Here is an 18,750-nt window from a genome sequence, read left to right as displayed (position 1 = left end):
AAAGCACCAGCCTTGGAGTCAGGAGTACCTGGGTTCAAATCCGGTCTCAGATACTTAATAATTACCTAGCTGTGTGGCCTTGGGCAAGCCACTTAAGCCCATTTGCCTTGCCAAAAACCTAAAAAAAAAAAAGAAAGAAATATAAGGCTTCTCCCCTGCAAGAAAACAAAACAGAACAAAAGTGAGTCCCAGGCAGGAGAAGGGGGTTGTTCCAAGTCACACCAAGGCTTGTTTGCAGGGTAGGACTAGAACTACACAAAACTGATTTCCAATTTCATCAGTGAGTTGAGAGTACAGGATATGCTTCAAATACCAACTGGTGGCCTTAGATTGATCACTTTTTCTTGTATTGAATTTCCTCATGTGTACTATGGCTATTGCAGTGACAATGCTCTCCAAGTTCCGTGTGGAACCAGTGGAGATGGACCTAACTGGGAAGGAATCTTAGAATTCTAAGACATTTTAGGTGGTAAGGAAAGGCATTCTAGGCATGAGAGGGAATTTCATGCAAAAAAAAACCAAAGACCAGATAGAATTTTACAATGAGGGAGAGGCTAGTGAGGTGAGAGGCTAGTTTCTCTACATCATAGATAGCAAGAATAGAAAGCAAGAGAAATAAGATTGTAAAGTACAAATAAAAGATAGAAGTTTGGTTAACAGAATAAGCACAATTTTGTCAAATCAAGGATAAATCAAGTCCACAAGCATTTTTGTGAGGACCTGCTACATTACAGAAACTATACTAAACCCTTGAGATACAAAGAAAGACAAACACAGTCCCTACTGTCTAATGGGGACACAACATGTAAACAACTATGTATAAAAAGATGAACTCACAGGATTAATGGGATGGCATTTCAAAGGGATGGTTCTTGAAGGAACCCAGGAAAGCCAGGAGGTAGAAATAAGGAGTGAGAACATTCCAGAATCCAAAGTCAGCCAGTAATCATGCTGACAGTCAGGAAATTGTAGTGTCTTGAGTAAGAAATAACAAGAGTTACCCATGTCACTGAATTGTAGAGTACATGAAGGAGAACAAAGGCCAAGATTTGGAAAAATAGAAAAGGGCCAAGTTATGAAGGGTTTAAAAAGTTAAATATTTGAGCATTTTATATGCAATTCTGAAAAGACTAGGTGCTATTGGATTTTGTGGAATAGGGTTGGGGGTGGTAGTCAGATGTGTACTTTAAGAGGATTCATTTGACTTCTGAGAAGAGGTTAGACCAAATAGGAGAGACTTGAGTCAGGGAGACCAGTCAGAAGTCTATGCTGCTCTTCATGTTCTGCCTTTATATCCAGCAAACACTTCTTTGAGGTAACCTTTCTGTGTTATCTGGACAAAAGGCATTCTTCAGTCACTTATTTTTTATATAGAGACTGAGTCAGTCAATTGAAGGACAACTAGTGAATTGTTTTGGTCTTCACTGGTGTCCTTATGATGTTTAGAGAAAGTGGGATAAACCCCACAGCCTATTTGGTAGGCCCTCTGTGGTGGGAAGAATATCCACATTGAGATCACTTTCATTTGAGTCTTTGTATACTACTTTTCCTCAGAATCAGTATGTAAAAATCCAATTTCATAAGAACATTTAAGGAGCTATTCAGTGCTTGGAGTATCAGCACATTCATGCCACAGCAGGATCCTCTGAAAAGCAGGTTTCTTCAATGAGGTATGATTATGGTTAACAATAACTTTGATTCATGTGCTCCTATATTTCTTTTGTGACTTCCTTGACATCCTCCAGGGCCTCTTCATGGTAGGTAAATGATCATGGAGTCCTGAAGACCATGTTCTAGAAGTATCAGATTGATGATGGGCAGACCAACAGAACTAAATGCAGAGAAGGCCTTCCAGAGCCAGAAGTCTGGTCACCAGTTAAGGATGGTTTTGAGCAGAAGACAGTCTGTTCAACTAGAGAGAGATTAAGATCTGCATCCAGAAAAGGAATCCCCAGGATCACACTATTGAATAACTATTGTTCAAGATGATTTGCCCCTTTCATTTGCTTTCTCTCCAAAGTCAGATCGCCTAGGTTTGGACTAAAATCAAGGGAAAGTGATTTTTTTTCTTCAGCACTCACATGATTCTTTGTCTCACAGTAAAATAGAGGTGGTCTTCATGCTGAGGCATAAAATATTGATTTTTCTGAACTTTTATTTTTGCTAAGTAACAAGCATTTTATTTTCTCTCCCATATCACTGAAGAAAAAGAAAAGGAAAACTCTTGTAGTAAATATGCATAAGTGAACAAAATAAATTTCTATATCAGCCATGTCCTAAACTTTTATGTTCACTGAGTGTACCTCTTCATAGGAAGTGGGCAGCATGCTTCATCATCGGTTTTTGGAAATTGTGATTCTGTACTAAGCAGAGTACTTAAGCCTTTCAACTTCATATTTGTTTGTGTCACTGTTATTGTGTGCAGTGTTCTCTTAGTTCTTTTCACTTTACTTTGTAACATACTCTTTCCAAATCAGGTTTGAGGTTCTCTGACATCAGCATTGTGGAAATTCTATTTTTCTTCTTCATTTTTCTTAAATTTAAATTTATTATTTTATATGACCTTCCAGCTTTTTACTTACTAGCTGTAAACTAGTATAAACTCTCTGAGCCTATTTCTTTGATGTAAATGAAGGATACATTAGCTCTTATTTTCCCTTCTAGATATTATGGGAATCAAATGAGATTATATATATAAAGCACTTTGCAACCCTAGGTGCTAACGTTTTAGCTTTCATCATCATCATTATTAATTATTAATATCATTGTTACCATCACCATTTGGATATTGACACATCAATTTGTAGTAAACCACTTCATCTTCAATGTCATTGTGCTCCCATTCCAAACAGACTGTAGCCCTCTTAACTTCTTAGTAGACAATTTTTTTGAAATGCTGTGATGGAAAAAAAAAATATCATGGATGCTCCTGCCTCCTGTTGATGAGCCTGTCTGAACTTAGCTAGATTGTTTACAGATAATAGACACTGAGACCCTTGTTGGACCTGACCCAAGCCTTTCCACTTGAATCACACCTGACAAAAATATTATTTAACTGGAGTAGATTTTTTTAAACTACAAGGGCATTTCTATTCCCTGATAAACCAATGGGAGGAGACTAGCTGTTCTTTAGCAAATTAACTAAATGTAATGGGTTCTTATTTCTGTAATCAGTATTAGAATATAGAATTGTTATAGTCAGAAGGAATCTTGTCCAACCCCCCTCACTTTACAAAGAGGAAAACTGAGGCACAAAGACAGAGAATGACTTTCCTAATTTTGTACAGCTAGTGATTAGCAAAGACAGTTCTGAAAGTCATGTTTCCTGTAATCTGGTGCTTTTATCATGGCACTATATTTTGCCTCTAATTGGTTTGCTGTTAAAAAAAATCAACCTCTTGTGGACCCTTCATTAAAAGACATTCAGCTTGGTTCCATCACAGCACCATTAAACTACCTTGAGGAGTGGGTGACTGCTTTCTGTGCTTGCATTCCACAAAACTAAATAATATTATCTAAAGCAAATTTTTTTTCATTTATTCAATTAATAACAAATAACATTCATTCAATAATTAAATTCATTTAAATAACAACAATTAACCATATTGATATGGCATCAAGGTTTATAAAACTTTAATCTTACAACAGCCTGGGGAGGTAGGTAATACAAGTCCCCATTTTACAGAGGAGGATACTGAGGTTAAGAGAGATTATATGACTTATCCTTGGTCACATGGCTAGTTAAGTGGCACCTAGAATGCAAACCTAGGCCTTTTGATTCCAAGGTCCGTGCTCTTTTCTCTATTTTTATTTGTCACTGAAATAAATTCTTCAAGGCACTAGGAGAAATATAGAGTTAAATAAGAGAAACTTTGTTGTTTCCTTCTAGGAATAGGAAACAAGGTAAAATTATATATGTACCAAAATAAAGTGTCATTAAATTCTTTCCATCTTTCCTGATTGTGGCTTCTCAAAAATCAGATTTCTGTCTTTCTTCATTGCCCTTTGAGGTACATCATCGCCTCTCAAACTTAACTCTATTATCAATAGTACAAACTACCCTTTCCCACTCCTTCCCCCACTCTACCCAAATGACTTGTGTCCTACCTGGAAGGGCTCCATTATTCTTTTCACCTACATATAGAGGAGAGTGTTGTAGGAACTTGGGTGAATAATCAGCGTTATTGTTCTTTGTTTACCATTGACTGTGCAGTCTTTGGCAAGTCATGTTTTTTCTCTGAATCTCTGTATTATCTATAAAATTACAGTTGAGAAGCATGATATCAGAGACCCTTTACAATTAAAAAAAAATTGTGCCATTCTCCTCCTTTCTGTCCTGCTTGGGAAAAAAGCCTGCACAAGGAGATGTCCAGGACTCTTCTCACACTTAGTTTCTTTATCTCTAAAATGTAGAGAATTATAATTACATTACTCACCTCATAGGGTTGTTGTGAAGAAAATTCTTTGTAAATCAGAAAAAATAATTATACAAATTTTAGTTCTGAATATAAATTCAGAACTAGAAGGGTCCTTAAAGACCTTAGTAAACCTAGAAAAGTTGATTAATTTGCCCAGGATCGTACAAGTGGTCCATAGCAAAGTAAGTATTTGAACTACAATCCTTTGACTACAAATCCAGTGTTTGTTCCATTGCGCCATGCACCTTCTCTTTGTCATTGCTTTTATTCACCATTTTTAGCCTCAGTTACTTCATATGCAAAACAAAGAACTTAGATTGGACAATCTCTAAGGTACCTTCTACCTTAAGTTCCTGGGAGTCTAAATGCCAAGCTAAGAAATTTGGACTTCTAAAACATGGGAATTAGTAACTATTGAGCATTTTTAAAAAAGAGTAATTTAATTGAATGAAATTGTAATGAAAATCTGTGGATATTTCCAGGGCTTTGTATGTGTACCGATGCAGAGAATTGTGAGAGAAATATGAATGTAGTAGAAACAAATTCTGTAATTTTTCAGTGCTGTTGAAATCTTGTTTATTGTGAAAGGTGGTTTGCTGCTGAGATGTAAACTGACCCCATTTACCTCCTTTACCTAACCATGACTATAGATCCGGCGTGAAAGGAAATGACATGTTGAACTTAGGGGTTGTACACCTTGGGACAGGAAGGACCAGTATGTAGCTTGCCTTTGGAAGATACCTGGCCCAAGATGTAAGACCACTCTCCAGGCAGCAGTCCTTAGTCCAACCTACTACAGAAGGATATTTAACAGGACTTTCAACTCTTCTTTTGATTTGACTACAACTTCCATCCTTTCTTTGACTACAACTTTCATCCAGCAGGATGGGTTTTTCTCACACTCTTTCTTAGACCAAGTAGAGAACTATGGGCCTCCTCCATGTCCCATGGCCAGACTAAGCCAAGCCTCATGGCTCCCAGCCTCTCTCTCTCTCTCTCTCTCTCTCTCTCTCTCTCTCTCTCTCTCTCTCTCTCTCTGTGTGTGTCTACCAAGCAACTGCGCCTAGCCTTTTGTTATTCACCCTCTCCACTGTAGTGCTTTTTGACCTTTCATGAGGAAAAGTTTTTTTAATCAGTTTGCTTTATTGCTTTACTCTATTTTCTAATAAAATCCTGAGCAGTTTTAAAAACATCCTAAGAAGCACCCAAATTCTTTCGCCCTTTCAGTGACCTTAAGATGTTCTGTCTTTATATTTATATTTCATCAGCAATAGTACTAGTTCTGACCAGGACCTGTTCTCTCCATCACCACCTCAAACATCAGAAACACAGCAAATGAAGCAAATAAATAAATAATAAAAAGAACAAAAACATCTTAAAGTCATCTTCATGATGGGGACCACACTCTCAGCTGCCCAGGTCCTCTCTAGAACTCAAGACTAGAGAATTGAGGACTTTGTTTAGTTGATCTTGGTTCTTCATGTACCACTCCTAATATGAACTCCATATTAAGGACTTGAGGGCCCCATCAGTTCCTACCACTACTACTATTAATAATCATTCATATTGTTCTTTAAGGTTTACAAAGCACTTTACCTAACTTAATTCATTTGAACGTCACAGACACCCTGAAAGGGAGCTAAGTATTAATTTTTTCAATCAACACATTAGAGATGGGAAAACTGAGGCTGAGGGATGTAAAATGTCTTATTCATGTTTGAGGAAGGATTTGAATGCAGGTTTTGTTGACTATAAGTCCAACACACTATTCCCTATGCTATCTAGCTGCTTCTATAGTCAGAAGTTTAGAAGTCATAGCAACTAGGTCAGACTTTTACCATCCATGCCTAATAATCTTCCCTTGGCAATGATTCATCCAGATCACTCCTTTCAACAGAGACAATTTTAGAAATTAATAAAACTACAAAGACATACTATAGGTTAAGAGAATCCCAGAAGAAAATTCTAAAAGAGAACAATTCTATAATTATAGAGCCCTGAAAAAAAGAGGGGCTGACCACAAAGACTAAAGAAAGATAAGGAATATAATTTGAGCATTTAATGTAAAACTGTAATCCCTATCACATAAGGTTGGTAGATTATTTATAAGTTTGGAAGCTCTGTAGCTTTAAAGCCAGCTTGATTTCAGAACTGGAAATTTTTAGCAAAATATCATATACCCTAAAAAAGGAATGGAGGATATAAATTAAAGAAGTAGAGCAGTCAAAAGGCAGCAAAATTGGATAATTTCAGTGTGTATATGTAGCTATTGTCATATAATGTACCCACTATCAACAATATATGTCCACAATAGAGAGAGAGAGAGAGAGAGAGAGAGAGAGAGAGAGAGAGAGAAAATTTAAGAATCATCAGATTTCCAGAAAATTTAAGGGTAAAACCTAATGTCCATATTTCAAGAAATCCTAAGGGAAAGTACCTGTCAATGGTCTCTAAATTAATTAGTATCAGTGACAAAGAGAAAAGTCAAATCCCATGATGCTGGCAGTCTTTCTACCATATTTGATTTTTTGTCCTTTACTTCTTTTCCTAAAAACAAAAAGCTGAGCAAAATTTGAGATAATTGATTTTTCAACTGAGGCATTACTGTTTCTTTATGTTTAATGTTCACTATCATACCTTCAGAATTTTATTTCCTATGGACTAAAAAAAGACTTAATGAAAACAGAACAAATTTACATGAGTTTGTTTGACATCCAATCATCATCCAGTGCAGAAAGGGAGAAATATTAAAAACATGTTCTTTAGACATGATAGTGCTGCAAAAATTATAATCAAAATAGTACCTATGAACAAGAGTCAGACTTGATAGTCTCTAAGATCATGTCTCCAGCAGAGGGTGGAATTGTTCTGAGTATGTCTGATTTCTAAGCTTGAAGTGAATTTTGATAGGTTCTTATCCTTTTATTCTGCTTTATTTTCCTACCTAATTACAGGTGAAATTTTGTGAGAAATCCAATTAATGATTTTAATAGTTTAGTCACTTTTCATCAACTCAGAACCAGTTTGGTTTTAGTAAGAAGGAACTGTAGCCAGGAAGTGCTGTGGTAACTGAATATAACATGATTGATTAACTGAGTTATCAAATCAGCCTCCATATCTTGCTTCTGCTCTCTCACTTTTTAATGAAATCTTCTTCAGATTTAATATGAAGTCTAGTAGCATGTTGATCCTAGAGATGACTAGAATGGATAACAATTCTTTGGCCCATTTCCACCCTAGCCTGAACTGAGGAACACCCCATGTTCACTTCAGATTGCCTTCCTTTTCTCTCTCTGTCCCTGACTTTGCTCTGACATGTTTTAGATACAAACCTAGGGAACGAAATAACCATATACTTAATTAGCAGAGGAGGATTTCTAATTGTTAGCAGGGAGCTGAACCAGCCCAACCCCTCCTGTGAAGGGCAAGTTTTTCCTAGACAGCAAATTGGGAAAGCAAAGGAAAGGTAGGTGTTTTGGATAGATTCTGGGAATTTCACCAACCCTGGGATACTTGATGGTACAACATCACTTGTCCCCATTTTCTTATATGTTCTGTCATGCCATAAGGTCTCGATTTTGTTTTCCCTATCTGTCATAGAGACAGAGCACAGGAAACCCCTCTCCCCATCCTTCCCCTCATTCCAGCAGAAGCATAGAGGATCAGTACAGGTCTCAACTACATTGCTTATTTACCTCTTGGCAGAAAAAATTCCTTTGCCAAGGTCAAAAGACCCAGAAATTTGCATATGTCTAGATAATGCTTACAAACTAACATTCCCATTCTCTAAATCTCCAAACTAATGCCCCTTGGGAAGGGGTTAATATTTAAAACATAATATTGCTTATAAATTGAGGTCAGAATTATTTGAAATTTAAATGTATAGATTTTTTTAAACATTAGGGATCACTTACCATGTAAAACATTTGGAATAACACCCTTATTAAAATGATTTTCTTTTTAGTTTCTAGTGTTCAAAAGCTGAGACCCAAAGACTTTATATAATTGGCTCCAGGTTACAGAACTAGTGATTGCCTTTTAATTTAATTAAATTAGAGAAATATATTGTCATAGATAGCTTCACTTAATCAGTAATCTATGTTGTAATTGATCTTATTTCTCTTGGATTAAGCTTCTTTTCTCATAACCATCTAATGAGGTAGGTAGGTAAGAGTTATCTTGGATATTAGGCTTAAGCCCACAGATCCATTCTTTAATTTAATATGATCTTTTAAAGCATCTTCCATATATACTAGGCTAAGGTGATAGGAGAGAATCATATATAAATGTGGCACAATTTTACAGTGGAATAAGCTAGATGTTGAATTTAAGGTATCAGCTATGTCAAAGATTCTGTTTTTCAGTCTATTTTATACAAAGAACATAGATCATTACATTTAGAAGCTACCTTTGAACAAAGAACGTATTGGTTGAAATACATTTAGATTATAAAATGTTAGAAGATAACTTAGAGATTGCCTAATTCAACTGCCTCATTTTATAGATGAAAAAACTGAGTGTTTTAGTAGGGAATAGACTTTCCAAAATAATAATCAATAATAGATAATATCAGGCACTTAGTTGGCTCAATGGATAAAGTGCTGAATCTGCAGTCAGGAAGATTCATTTCCTGAGTTCAAATCCAGTCTTAGATTCTTACTGGCTTTGTAATGCTGGGCAAATCACTTAACCTTGTTTGCCTCAGTTTTCTTATCTGTAAAATGAACTGGAAAGAAAATGGCAAACTACTCTATTGGCTTTGCTGAGAAAACTCCAAATGGGGACATGAAAAGTTGAACACAACTAATAGAGAAAACAACAGCAATAGACCACATCATTACTATCTCACAGATGTAGGTAATCTGAGATCCCATTGTGTTTATTTATTGTTGATTGCCAAAAAAAAAGAAAAGAAAAAGAATAAAAAAGCATTCACTTGATAGACTAAAATATTGCCTACAAAAAGGTTTACTCTTCCTCAGATCAGGAAAGAGGAAAAAATTGTCTATACTGTCAAGGAATGTATATACTGTAGAAAAGGTAAAACATGAGAGAAAGAACACTGGGACAAAAATGCCTTCTTGAAGTAAGAGGTAATTCCTGAGATGGCATTACCAGAGGCAAATAGCTTTCAGACTTAGGGAATCAGTCTTTGCAAAGATGCAAGAAATAGCAGGTTACACAGTTTGTCTGGTGTGGAGCATAAGTGAGGAAGTCAATTAGAAACTGCCTCATTGGACACTTTATGCTCTTCATTACTGACCCCCTTCCTTCCTTTCCTTTCTTCAGGAGGAAGACCTGAGTTCCACTACAGCCTCATTTTACTAACTGTGTGACCCTGAGCAAATCACTTTAACCACTACCTGCCCTCAGTTTCCTTTTCTATGAAATGGAGATAATAACAGCATTTACTTCCCAGGGTTCTTGTGAGGTTGAAATGAGATAATATTTATAAGGGATTTAATAAAGAAAGTGTTGTTTCTCCAGTTTTTCGACCTCACCCTTCCACATCTTTCATTAGTTGGTCCCTTGCCCTTGTTTTTTCCTCATCTCTGTTTCTTAGTTTTTCCATCTTTCTTCTGGATTCAATGCAACCCTGATTTTCTACAGAAGGACTTTTCTGGTCCCCCTCACTGTCTATTCCTTTTCCTTTCAGTCCAACTTCACACAACACTATAGTCTAATGGTTAGTTAAATGTCTCTGCCATTAAAGCATGTGCTTCTGAAGAGCAGGAACTGGGTTTCACCTTTCTTGGGATCACTAACATTTAGCATAGTGCTTGGCTCCAACTCTAAACCCTAAAATGTCTGGAAATTGAAGCTGGAGCCAGATGGGTATGACTTTCAATATCAAACAGGGGAGATTTTTTTTTTTTCAGCTCAGATGACAGTTTCAAAAACTTCTGGAGGGGAGTAGTAACACAGGATCATGCCTGTGTTTTAGGAATAGAAATTTGGCAGTTTTGAGAGAACAGACTGGAGCGGGGAGGCAATGGGAGAGAGATCAGTTGGGGGCTATTGCAATAATCCTGGTGAGAGTGAGGAAAGCCTGCATTAGGGCAATTATTAGGACTTGCCTCAATTTATTTTGTATTATCTTCTCTTTGTACATATTGTGTTCTCCAAGAAAATGTAAATCTCTCAAGAATAAGAGTGATTTTTGTTCTTTTTATGTTCAGAGTTGAGCACAGTACCTGGTTTATTGAAGTGAGTGCTGTGATCTCTCTATGCTGTTTGTTCATCTTTAAGATGAAAGTGCTGAACTGAATGGAGATAACTTATTTATTCTTAATGTCCTATGATTTAATGATGCAGAGATAGAAATATCAATTTTTCTTGTTAATGTCAGATTAATGTTCTATTTAAAAGTGACCCTTAATCATGACTGTTTCATCTCTTTTTGTTATGACAACAAAAGAAAGGGCAAACATTTTCCAATCCTTAAAAAGCCACTTTTTTATTTTTTATTATTTTTTTAGGTTTTTTTTTTTTACAAGGCAAATGGGGTTAAGTGGCTTGCCCAAGGCTACACAGCTAGGTAATTATTAAGTGTCTGAGTCTGGATTTGAACCCAGGTACTCCTGACTCCAAGGCCTGTGCTTTATCCACTACACCACCTAGCCGCCCCAAAAGGCCACTTTTTTTAAAAAATGAAATAATTTTTTAGATCTACTTGAAAAGTCATTCTCTGACCGGAAAAATAAGTCATTGGACTGTGATGCAGCTTTTATATATTGGGTCCATATTTTTTTAAAAAAAGAAATCTACCTTTAACTTGCTTTCTCAATGGAGAGAGTGGGGTGGGGGGGGAGAATTTAAAACTCAAGCTTTTGGAAGTAAGTGTTCAATCTTGTTTTTGCATGTGTTGGTTGGAGAATTAAAAAAAAAAAGAAGTCTACTTTTAATGAAAGGAAAGATAGTGTTGTTGATTCAGAAAGACCTGAAGTTAAGGCCTGCCCTTTAAGACCACTGGCATTATTTAACTTTTTCATGCCCCCAGGCAACTCTTTAAGACTGTAAGCAGTAAAGCTATTGCTTTATTGGGTAGTTCCCTAATTAATTGAAGTAAATCATTTTGAACCAACACACACAGGTTCATTGTTTTTCTCAGACTCTTGATTAAATTTTGATTAAAATAACAATCTCTAATCTAGCAAGAACTGACAGATATTCTTCTTAACTTATTACAGTCAGTTGCACTCAATAGTGCTTTGAATTTTCAGAATACTTTGCAGTTGCCAGTTAAAGTTAACCACTGTGAGGTACTTTGTATAGAGTGTAGAGCCTGTCATTCACTCCTTTTAGGAGGCTTTCAAGAATGTTGACTAGATTAGTTTTAATTGCAAAACCCACCCCAGCTTCAGGATTTCCCTTTCACTGAGACCACTCCAGAAAAGGAATATTCAGCTCTGACTTCATTTGCCAGCCTTTATTTCACTCAGGGCTGCTATTTGAATAACATACCTGCTGTGTTCTCTCCAAACAAGAGCTGTCACTCTTTTCAGGTCTATTGGATCTTGTGTTGTCTATGAGTCTATGCATGTTCCATGCACTGATGTTGAGTGAAATCTTCTTTGAAAAAGTTTTTGCATATTTTTTTTGTGTCTTAGAGGCACTGTGGGATTCCCTGCCTGCTGTGGTAATCAGGCCAGGTTTGGGTAACCAGATAATTTTTAGGGCACCTTTTCTAGCCCCTTCCTTCCAATCAGGAGGTGAGCAGTGGGATCCTTAATAGGGCTGCTCAGCCACCCAGTGGCCTGCGGAATTCCACTGCTGCTTTCAGTGGAGAAAGGACCCTATGCTTTTGGGCAGCCTGTGTGCATGGTTGTGACTGTAGCTGACAATGAGATCACCATTTCCATGAAAATGCCATGCCACCATCATCTGTGCCTGTGTTCCCACCATGACGAATACTGATGAAGGTAAAGAAAAATTATATGAAGGCCTGGAGACCCTTATCATCAATGTACCAAAAGAGGACAAGTTTACAATTTTGGGTAACTTTAGTGCTAGAGTAGGCTCAGATTACCAGATATGTCAGGGAGTCCTTGGGAGGAATGGAGTTGGAAATAGCAACAGCATTGGTCACCTTCTACTGAAGATTTGTGCATCTCATGGCCTTCTCATCATGTCTTCCAGCTATCTAAATACAATAAAACTTCCTGGATGTGCCATTCTAGAAACTATTGGCATCTATTAGACTATGTGGTTGTAAGGAGAAGAGACAGACAGGATGTGAGAGTGACAAAGGCAATTTGTGGTACAGAGTGCTGGACTGATCAGAGACTCATCCTTTCTAAGCTAAATATTTATATTCAATCAAAATGGTGACCACAAGGCAAAATGTCCCTCTGAGAGGAACAGTTTGTTGCTAACTTGGAGGGAAAACTGAACCAACACACAGCTGGCAATAGTGGAGCAGAAAAGGAGTGGGCAGTTTTCAGAGATCTGGTGTACACTACTGCATTTGCTCATCTGGGCCAGAACACCCTCAAACACCAAGACTAATTTGATGAAAATGATGAAGGAAATACAGAAGCTGCTAAATGAAAAATGAGAACTCCACAGGATTTACCAACAGGATAGTTCATCCATTTTCAAGAGGGCAGTATTTAATTCCATCAAAAGTAAAGTCCAAGTGAAGCTTAGAGATGCAGGACTTTTGGCTCACTAAGAAGGCAGATAAAAATTCAATTTTATGCAAACAGTAATAAACCAAAATGCTTTTATGATGCCTTGAAGGCTATGGACCAAAGACATACGGTGCATCTCATCCACCCAGTGCTGATGGATCCACATTGATTAATGATAGGGACATGATCCTTCTGTAATGTTCTTAACATTCCATCATCAATCAATGCAGAAGCCATTGACCATTTACCTCAAGTTGAAGTACCAACAGAAGAGATTTTGAATGCTATTCGGCTCCTTTCAAGTGGCAAATCACCTGGTGCTGATTCTATTTCCAGCTGAGATCTACAAGGTCCATTGCTCAACCAAAAACTGACTGAAATTTTTCAGGATATGTTGCATGAAGAGGTTATCCCCCAAGGATTCAAGGATGCCTCCATTGTCCACCTCTATAAAGGTAAAGGGAATAGGTTGTCCTGTCACAATCACAGGAATATTTCTCTTTTAGTTATTGCTGGTAAGATTCTTGCCAGAGTCCTTCTCAGTAGGCTCCTTCCTAGTCACCTTCTGAGAGCCAGTGTGATTTCAGAAAGGGTTGAGTGTTTGCTGCCCAATAACTCTAGGAAAAATGCCATGAGCAGTACAGAGGTCTCTATGGAACATTTTTAGATCTGACTGAGGCCTTTGATACCTTCGGTTGTGAGGGTTTATGGAAAATTATGTCAAAATTTGGTTGTCCGGAGAAGTTCAACAGTATTGTATGTCAATTCCATGATGGCACGCATGCCCGGGTTCTGGATAGTGGACGATGCCCTCGAGATTTCCCAGTCACCAATGGAGTGAAACAAAGTTGTGTCCTTGCTCCCATACTTTTTAGCATGATTTAGCATGGTGTTTTCAGCCATGTTATCATATGCCTTCACTGAGGATGAACATGGCCTCAAGGTCAGCTACCACACTGATGGCAAATTCTTCAACTTGCAAAGGCTATAAGCCAAGACTAAAGTGGAGGGAGTGTTGGTGTATGATCTTCTATGTGCTGATGATTGTGCACTCAGTGCAGCCTCTGAAACTGAGATGCAACAAAGTATGGATCAATTATCTCTGCTTATGCTAATTTAGGTCTAACAGTTAACACCAAGAAAACAAAAGTGCCATCAACCAGCACCTCACCACCCCTCTATATGGAACCACCAATTACAGCAAATAGAGAAGTTTTGAGTATTGTGGACAAGTTCACTCACCTTGGCAGTGTGCTTTTCAAGGAGGTACACAATGACATTTGCAATTGCCAGAGCTAGCTCAGTATTTTGGAGACTCAGAAAGAAAGTGTGGAACAGAAGAGATATTAGACTGACTATCAGATTGAAGGTCTCCAGAGCCATTGTTCTGACCTCACTGCTATATGCCTGTGATACTTGGACAGTCTACCAGGGCTACATCAGGAAACTGAATCACTTCCATTTAAATTGTCTTAGGAAGATTCTGAAGATCATCTGGCAGGAGAAGTTACCAAACACTGATGTCCTTTCTTGAGCTAAACTGCCTAGAATTCCAACATTACTACAGAGAGTGCAACTATGATGGACTGGACATATTGTTAGAATGCCAAATATATACGATCGCCATAAAACTACTTTATGAAGAACTTATACAGGGCAAGTGCTCACAAGGAAGTTAGAAGAAGTGATAATACAGACACCCTGAAGAACTTTAGAATTAATTATTGGCACAGGATTACCCAGGATGGTGTGCCCTCAGCTGGGAGGGGGCTGCACTTTACGAGGAAGGCAGAATTGAAGCAACTCGTATCCACACCAAGGTGTTCACCTGGACTCTTTATACCCAACCTGTAGTAGAGCATTCTGAGCTTGTATTGGTCTGATTAGACACAGTCAATCACATTGTAATTTGTCTGAAAGTGTCATTTTGTTGTACTTCAATAATAGAGTATAGAACTTAAAACTCAGAAAGAGTTGGGTTTGAATGCTGTCTCAGATACTTATATCCTATATGACATTGAGCAAGCCACCTTCTTTGTATCAGTTTCCTCAACTTCAAAACTGAGGATGACACTATCACCTCCTTCATATGGGTGTTGTAAGAAAGGAAAAATGTGTAAATTATATCACAATCCTTAGAGCATTGTATAAATGCTAGTTATTTTTTCCAAAATATTAATATTATGTACATAGGAAGGGATATTTAGAGATGGTATCTTTCTTGTTCCAAATCAAACCCAAGATTGTTAAGGCCATATCTATGACAGCAAATAACTGAGAAACTTTATAAAGAATTTGTTACTTCTCAACGATACTTAACATTTCTTTCCCTCAATCCCTTGTATTCATATTTCATTAGATATACTTGAAAGTATAGCCATTAGTAACTTCTTTAGGGAATTATTGTCCATTTGATTTAGTTTTAGAGTATAAACAACAGTAATCTGAATAATTTCATTCCCTTATATAAAGTCTTCTAACTTCTACCAGTGGAGTTCCTTTCTTGGTGAAATAATTTTGGTGAAAAGATAACATTTCTATATCTGCCGACTTCTCTAGCTGCAATGTCATTTTGAATATATTAGTCTTGTTTTTTTAAGTTCTCTTTATGACTGATTCAATAAAAGGATACTGCATTGAAGACTGATCATTAGAGTCAGATAAGTTGCTATAGGAACTACTGATATTTTTCAAGTACATTTAGCACAGTATATATAACATCTGTTAGCGTGAATAGGCACATTCTCTGGAGTATTGTGAAATAATTTTTTTTGAATTGGCAGATATAATCCTTTTATTTATTAATACAGTTTTTCATTACATAAATATACATGGTTGTCCAATATTTTAAAAACTAGGCCCAATATGATCTCTCCAAGCATGTTTTTCAGTTCAAGGAAAACATATTAATTTTTATTTGAAATGTATTGCAGATTAATGTGTTAGAAAGAACCTTAGCAACCATCTAGTCCAACCCATGCCTTCTGCAACCTTCCTGACAAAGCAATCCTACAATCTTTGTTTGGAGATATCAAGGAGTTAAAGGAGCCTGTTGCCTTTGGAGGCAGCTTGTCTACTTTCAGAGAATTCAAAGAATTAAGAATCTTAGTCTTTCAAGCCTATATCTTTTTATCTTCAGTTTAATTAATTGTACCTTCAGTAACCAAGAGGGCAGTCTAATCCTTCTGCTGCAAGACAGCTCTTAAAATACTTGAAGTTAGCAGGTTTACCTTTGCCTTAGTTTTAATTATTATTTTATTTTTTAATTTTTGCTTAATGCTCATCTTTCTATGTTACAAAATTAAAGTATCAATTTTTTAAAAAATAATTTATTTTTCCAGATCCTTTTAAGACTTTTGGTTCTACAGTCCCTACTTTTGAATAACTGAATATTTGAGTTTCTAATATTTGTCTTTGGGATCTTTTCAACACATCTTTAATGAACAGGCCTTCTGATTTCTTCTTAACATAGAGAATTGTCTCAGGAAATTGAGACAAATGCTATTTGAGTTATTCAAGGACATGGAAGAAAATCAGTACTTGAAAGTTAAGAACAAAATGTGACTCCTGCTAATATTCTACCTTTCTTTCAATGTTATTGTTTCTCAGCATGTCTACTATTCAAAGGCATTTGCCCCTTTTCTGCCAGTCAGACTGTTAGCAAAATAGAAAATGAGACACCTGAATCATGGGGACTGGAGGAAAGCAAGTATGACTCTGCTCATGCCAGGGTTACTTTCAGTCAAACTTCCAGAGTGGAAATAACAGATCACATTTATAGATAGACAGCACTTAAAAGTTCACCCAGATCTTGATACATGTTGATTCCTATATTTGTTCATCACACTACAATACCCTGGGGGACTAGTGCAACTTTTATCCCAATTTTGTAGAAGAACTGAGTCTCAGAGATGTTTAATGACTTGCCTATCAGTCTACCAATAGTAAGTGACAGACTTAGGACTTGAATCTTGCCTATTACTTTAAAACGCAGTTCTCTTTCCTATCTGTTTTCTTCCAGATTCAATCAGTTCAGCTCAATAAAATCATCATTACTTTTTTAAATTACAAATAGCAGTAGTAGTATAAGTAAACATAGTAGTAAATTCAAGTACATTTTCCATCCACCAATGTGACAGTTAGCATAAGGAGGAGGGTCTGAAAAGTTTTTGAAAGCCACAATAATAAGGCATCCAAGTTTTGCAAAGCATTTATCTTGACAATATCATAAGATATATAGTTAGTTCAAGACTTATTATCACTCATTGAGACTCAGTGTCAGAGAGGTGAAATGATTTGCTCATCCTGAAAAGCATGTTTCGCAGGGCTTGGAAGTCTGTCAGAAAGAAATAAAAGCTCTTCCCATTACCTCTAGAAGCAAATATAGACTCCTCTAGATGGTATTTAAAGCTCTTCACAACCTTGGCTGCAAGTTACCTGGTTACACATGACTCTCTTCTATGATGGTCCAAAGAGTCTTATTTTTCCTTTTGTATAGTATCCCAGTTCTGGGCTCCATTCTGACTGCTACCCCTCCCCACCTGGAATGCATGCCCTCCTTGTCTCTGTCTCTTAAGATCTCAGACTTGATGTTTGCTTCCTTTGTGACCTTGAATAATCACTGAATAATCTTGGGCTTCAATTTCCTTCTTGATAGAATGAGAGGGATGGACTAGCTGGTTTCCAAGATCCCTTACAATGCAAAATCTGGGATCCTCGAAAAATATGTATATAATTTTCTTGAGGCTCTGCTAGAGCATCCCCTTGTGCAGTATGTCTTGTTCTGGTTCTCCTAGTTTTATTGTCCTCTCCCTCCAAAATCACCTTTCATATATTTGTTCTATATCTGTGTATGTGTGTGAACCTGGTGTCTCCCCATATAATGTGAGTTCTCTTAAGGAAGGGACTATTTCAGTGTTTTTATTGTTCTGTATTCTTGGTACGTTGTAGGTGGTCGATAAATGATTGTTGATAGATGGATATAATAGAGTTATAACAAGCATTTCTGTAGCTCTATCATCTTATTCATCATGGACCCTCTTTTTTCCAATTAGCCATCTTTCTGGATCTTCTGAGTTTTTGCCATTCTTGTTCTTGCTATTTAATGTCTTCCTTTTTTTCTGATTATAATCAAAAAAGGAGAATTGGGGGGGGCCAGTTTTGACATGTAATACGTTAGCAATATGGTGCAACCCACTTGTGAAGGAGCAGAATTAGTAGTGTCTTGTATAACCAAGCTTCTGTTATGCCAATTGAGGGTTGTTGTTTTTTTAAATAATTATGAGTTCTCTTATTAATGTCTTTGAACAGATTCACCATGTTTCATAATGTGAGGATTCCCCGGGAAAACCTGCTAAATCGAACAGGTGATGTCACCCCAGAGGGAGTTTATACCACCTCCTTTAAGGTACAGCACTTTATACTGAACCTGGATGTGAAGCAGTACACAAAGATTGATATTTTCCCCATCAAGTAAAACATAGCCCTTTGGAAGCCATATGATGCAGTGGAAGAAGCAAACCTGGAGTGGTGGACTGGAGTTTGAACTCTAGTTTTCTCAGTTCTCTCAACTGTGAAATGGGAAGTAGGATTAGGCAGGAAGACCTTTAAGTGTCCTCCTCATTCTAATTGGCATCTGAACCCCACCCACCCACCCAGGATGTTTGCTGCTGCAAGCAGCTGCCTCTGTCTTAAGAGAA

General features: G+C 37.1%; 1 protein-coding gene across 3 annotated transcripts in view; it reads left to right on the top strand.

Moving 5' to 3' along the window:
- The window catches only part of ACOX3 (acyl-CoA oxidase 3, pristanoyl), a 272,680-nt gene that overhangs the window by 23,661 nt on the left and 230,269 nt on the right, over positions 1-18,750 (top strand). Inside the window, exon 8 of one of the 3 annotated variants that reach the window (XM_074229852.1) lies at positions 18,362-18,458. The exons of the other annotated variants lie outside the window; for them this stretch is intronic. Coding sequence (XP_074085953.1) covers positions 18,362-18,458 — 97 coding nt within the window. The remainder of the gene's footprint in view (positions 1-18,361; positions 18,459-18,750) is intronic. 3 annotated transcript variants of the gene reach the window in all.

This window comes from Macrotis lagotis, chromosome 3, assembly GCF_037893015.1.
Source record: "Macrotis lagotis isolate mMagLag1 chromosome 3, bilby.v1.9.chrom.fasta, whole genome shotgun sequence".
In the NCBI taxonomy this organism is placed as follows: domain Eukaryota; kingdom Metazoa; phylum Chordata; class Mammalia; order Peramelemorphia; family Peramelidae; genus Macrotis; species Macrotis lagotis.
The sequence above is the reverse complement of the archived record's forward strand: the minus strand, read 5'-3'. Positions and strand labels throughout refer to the sequence as shown.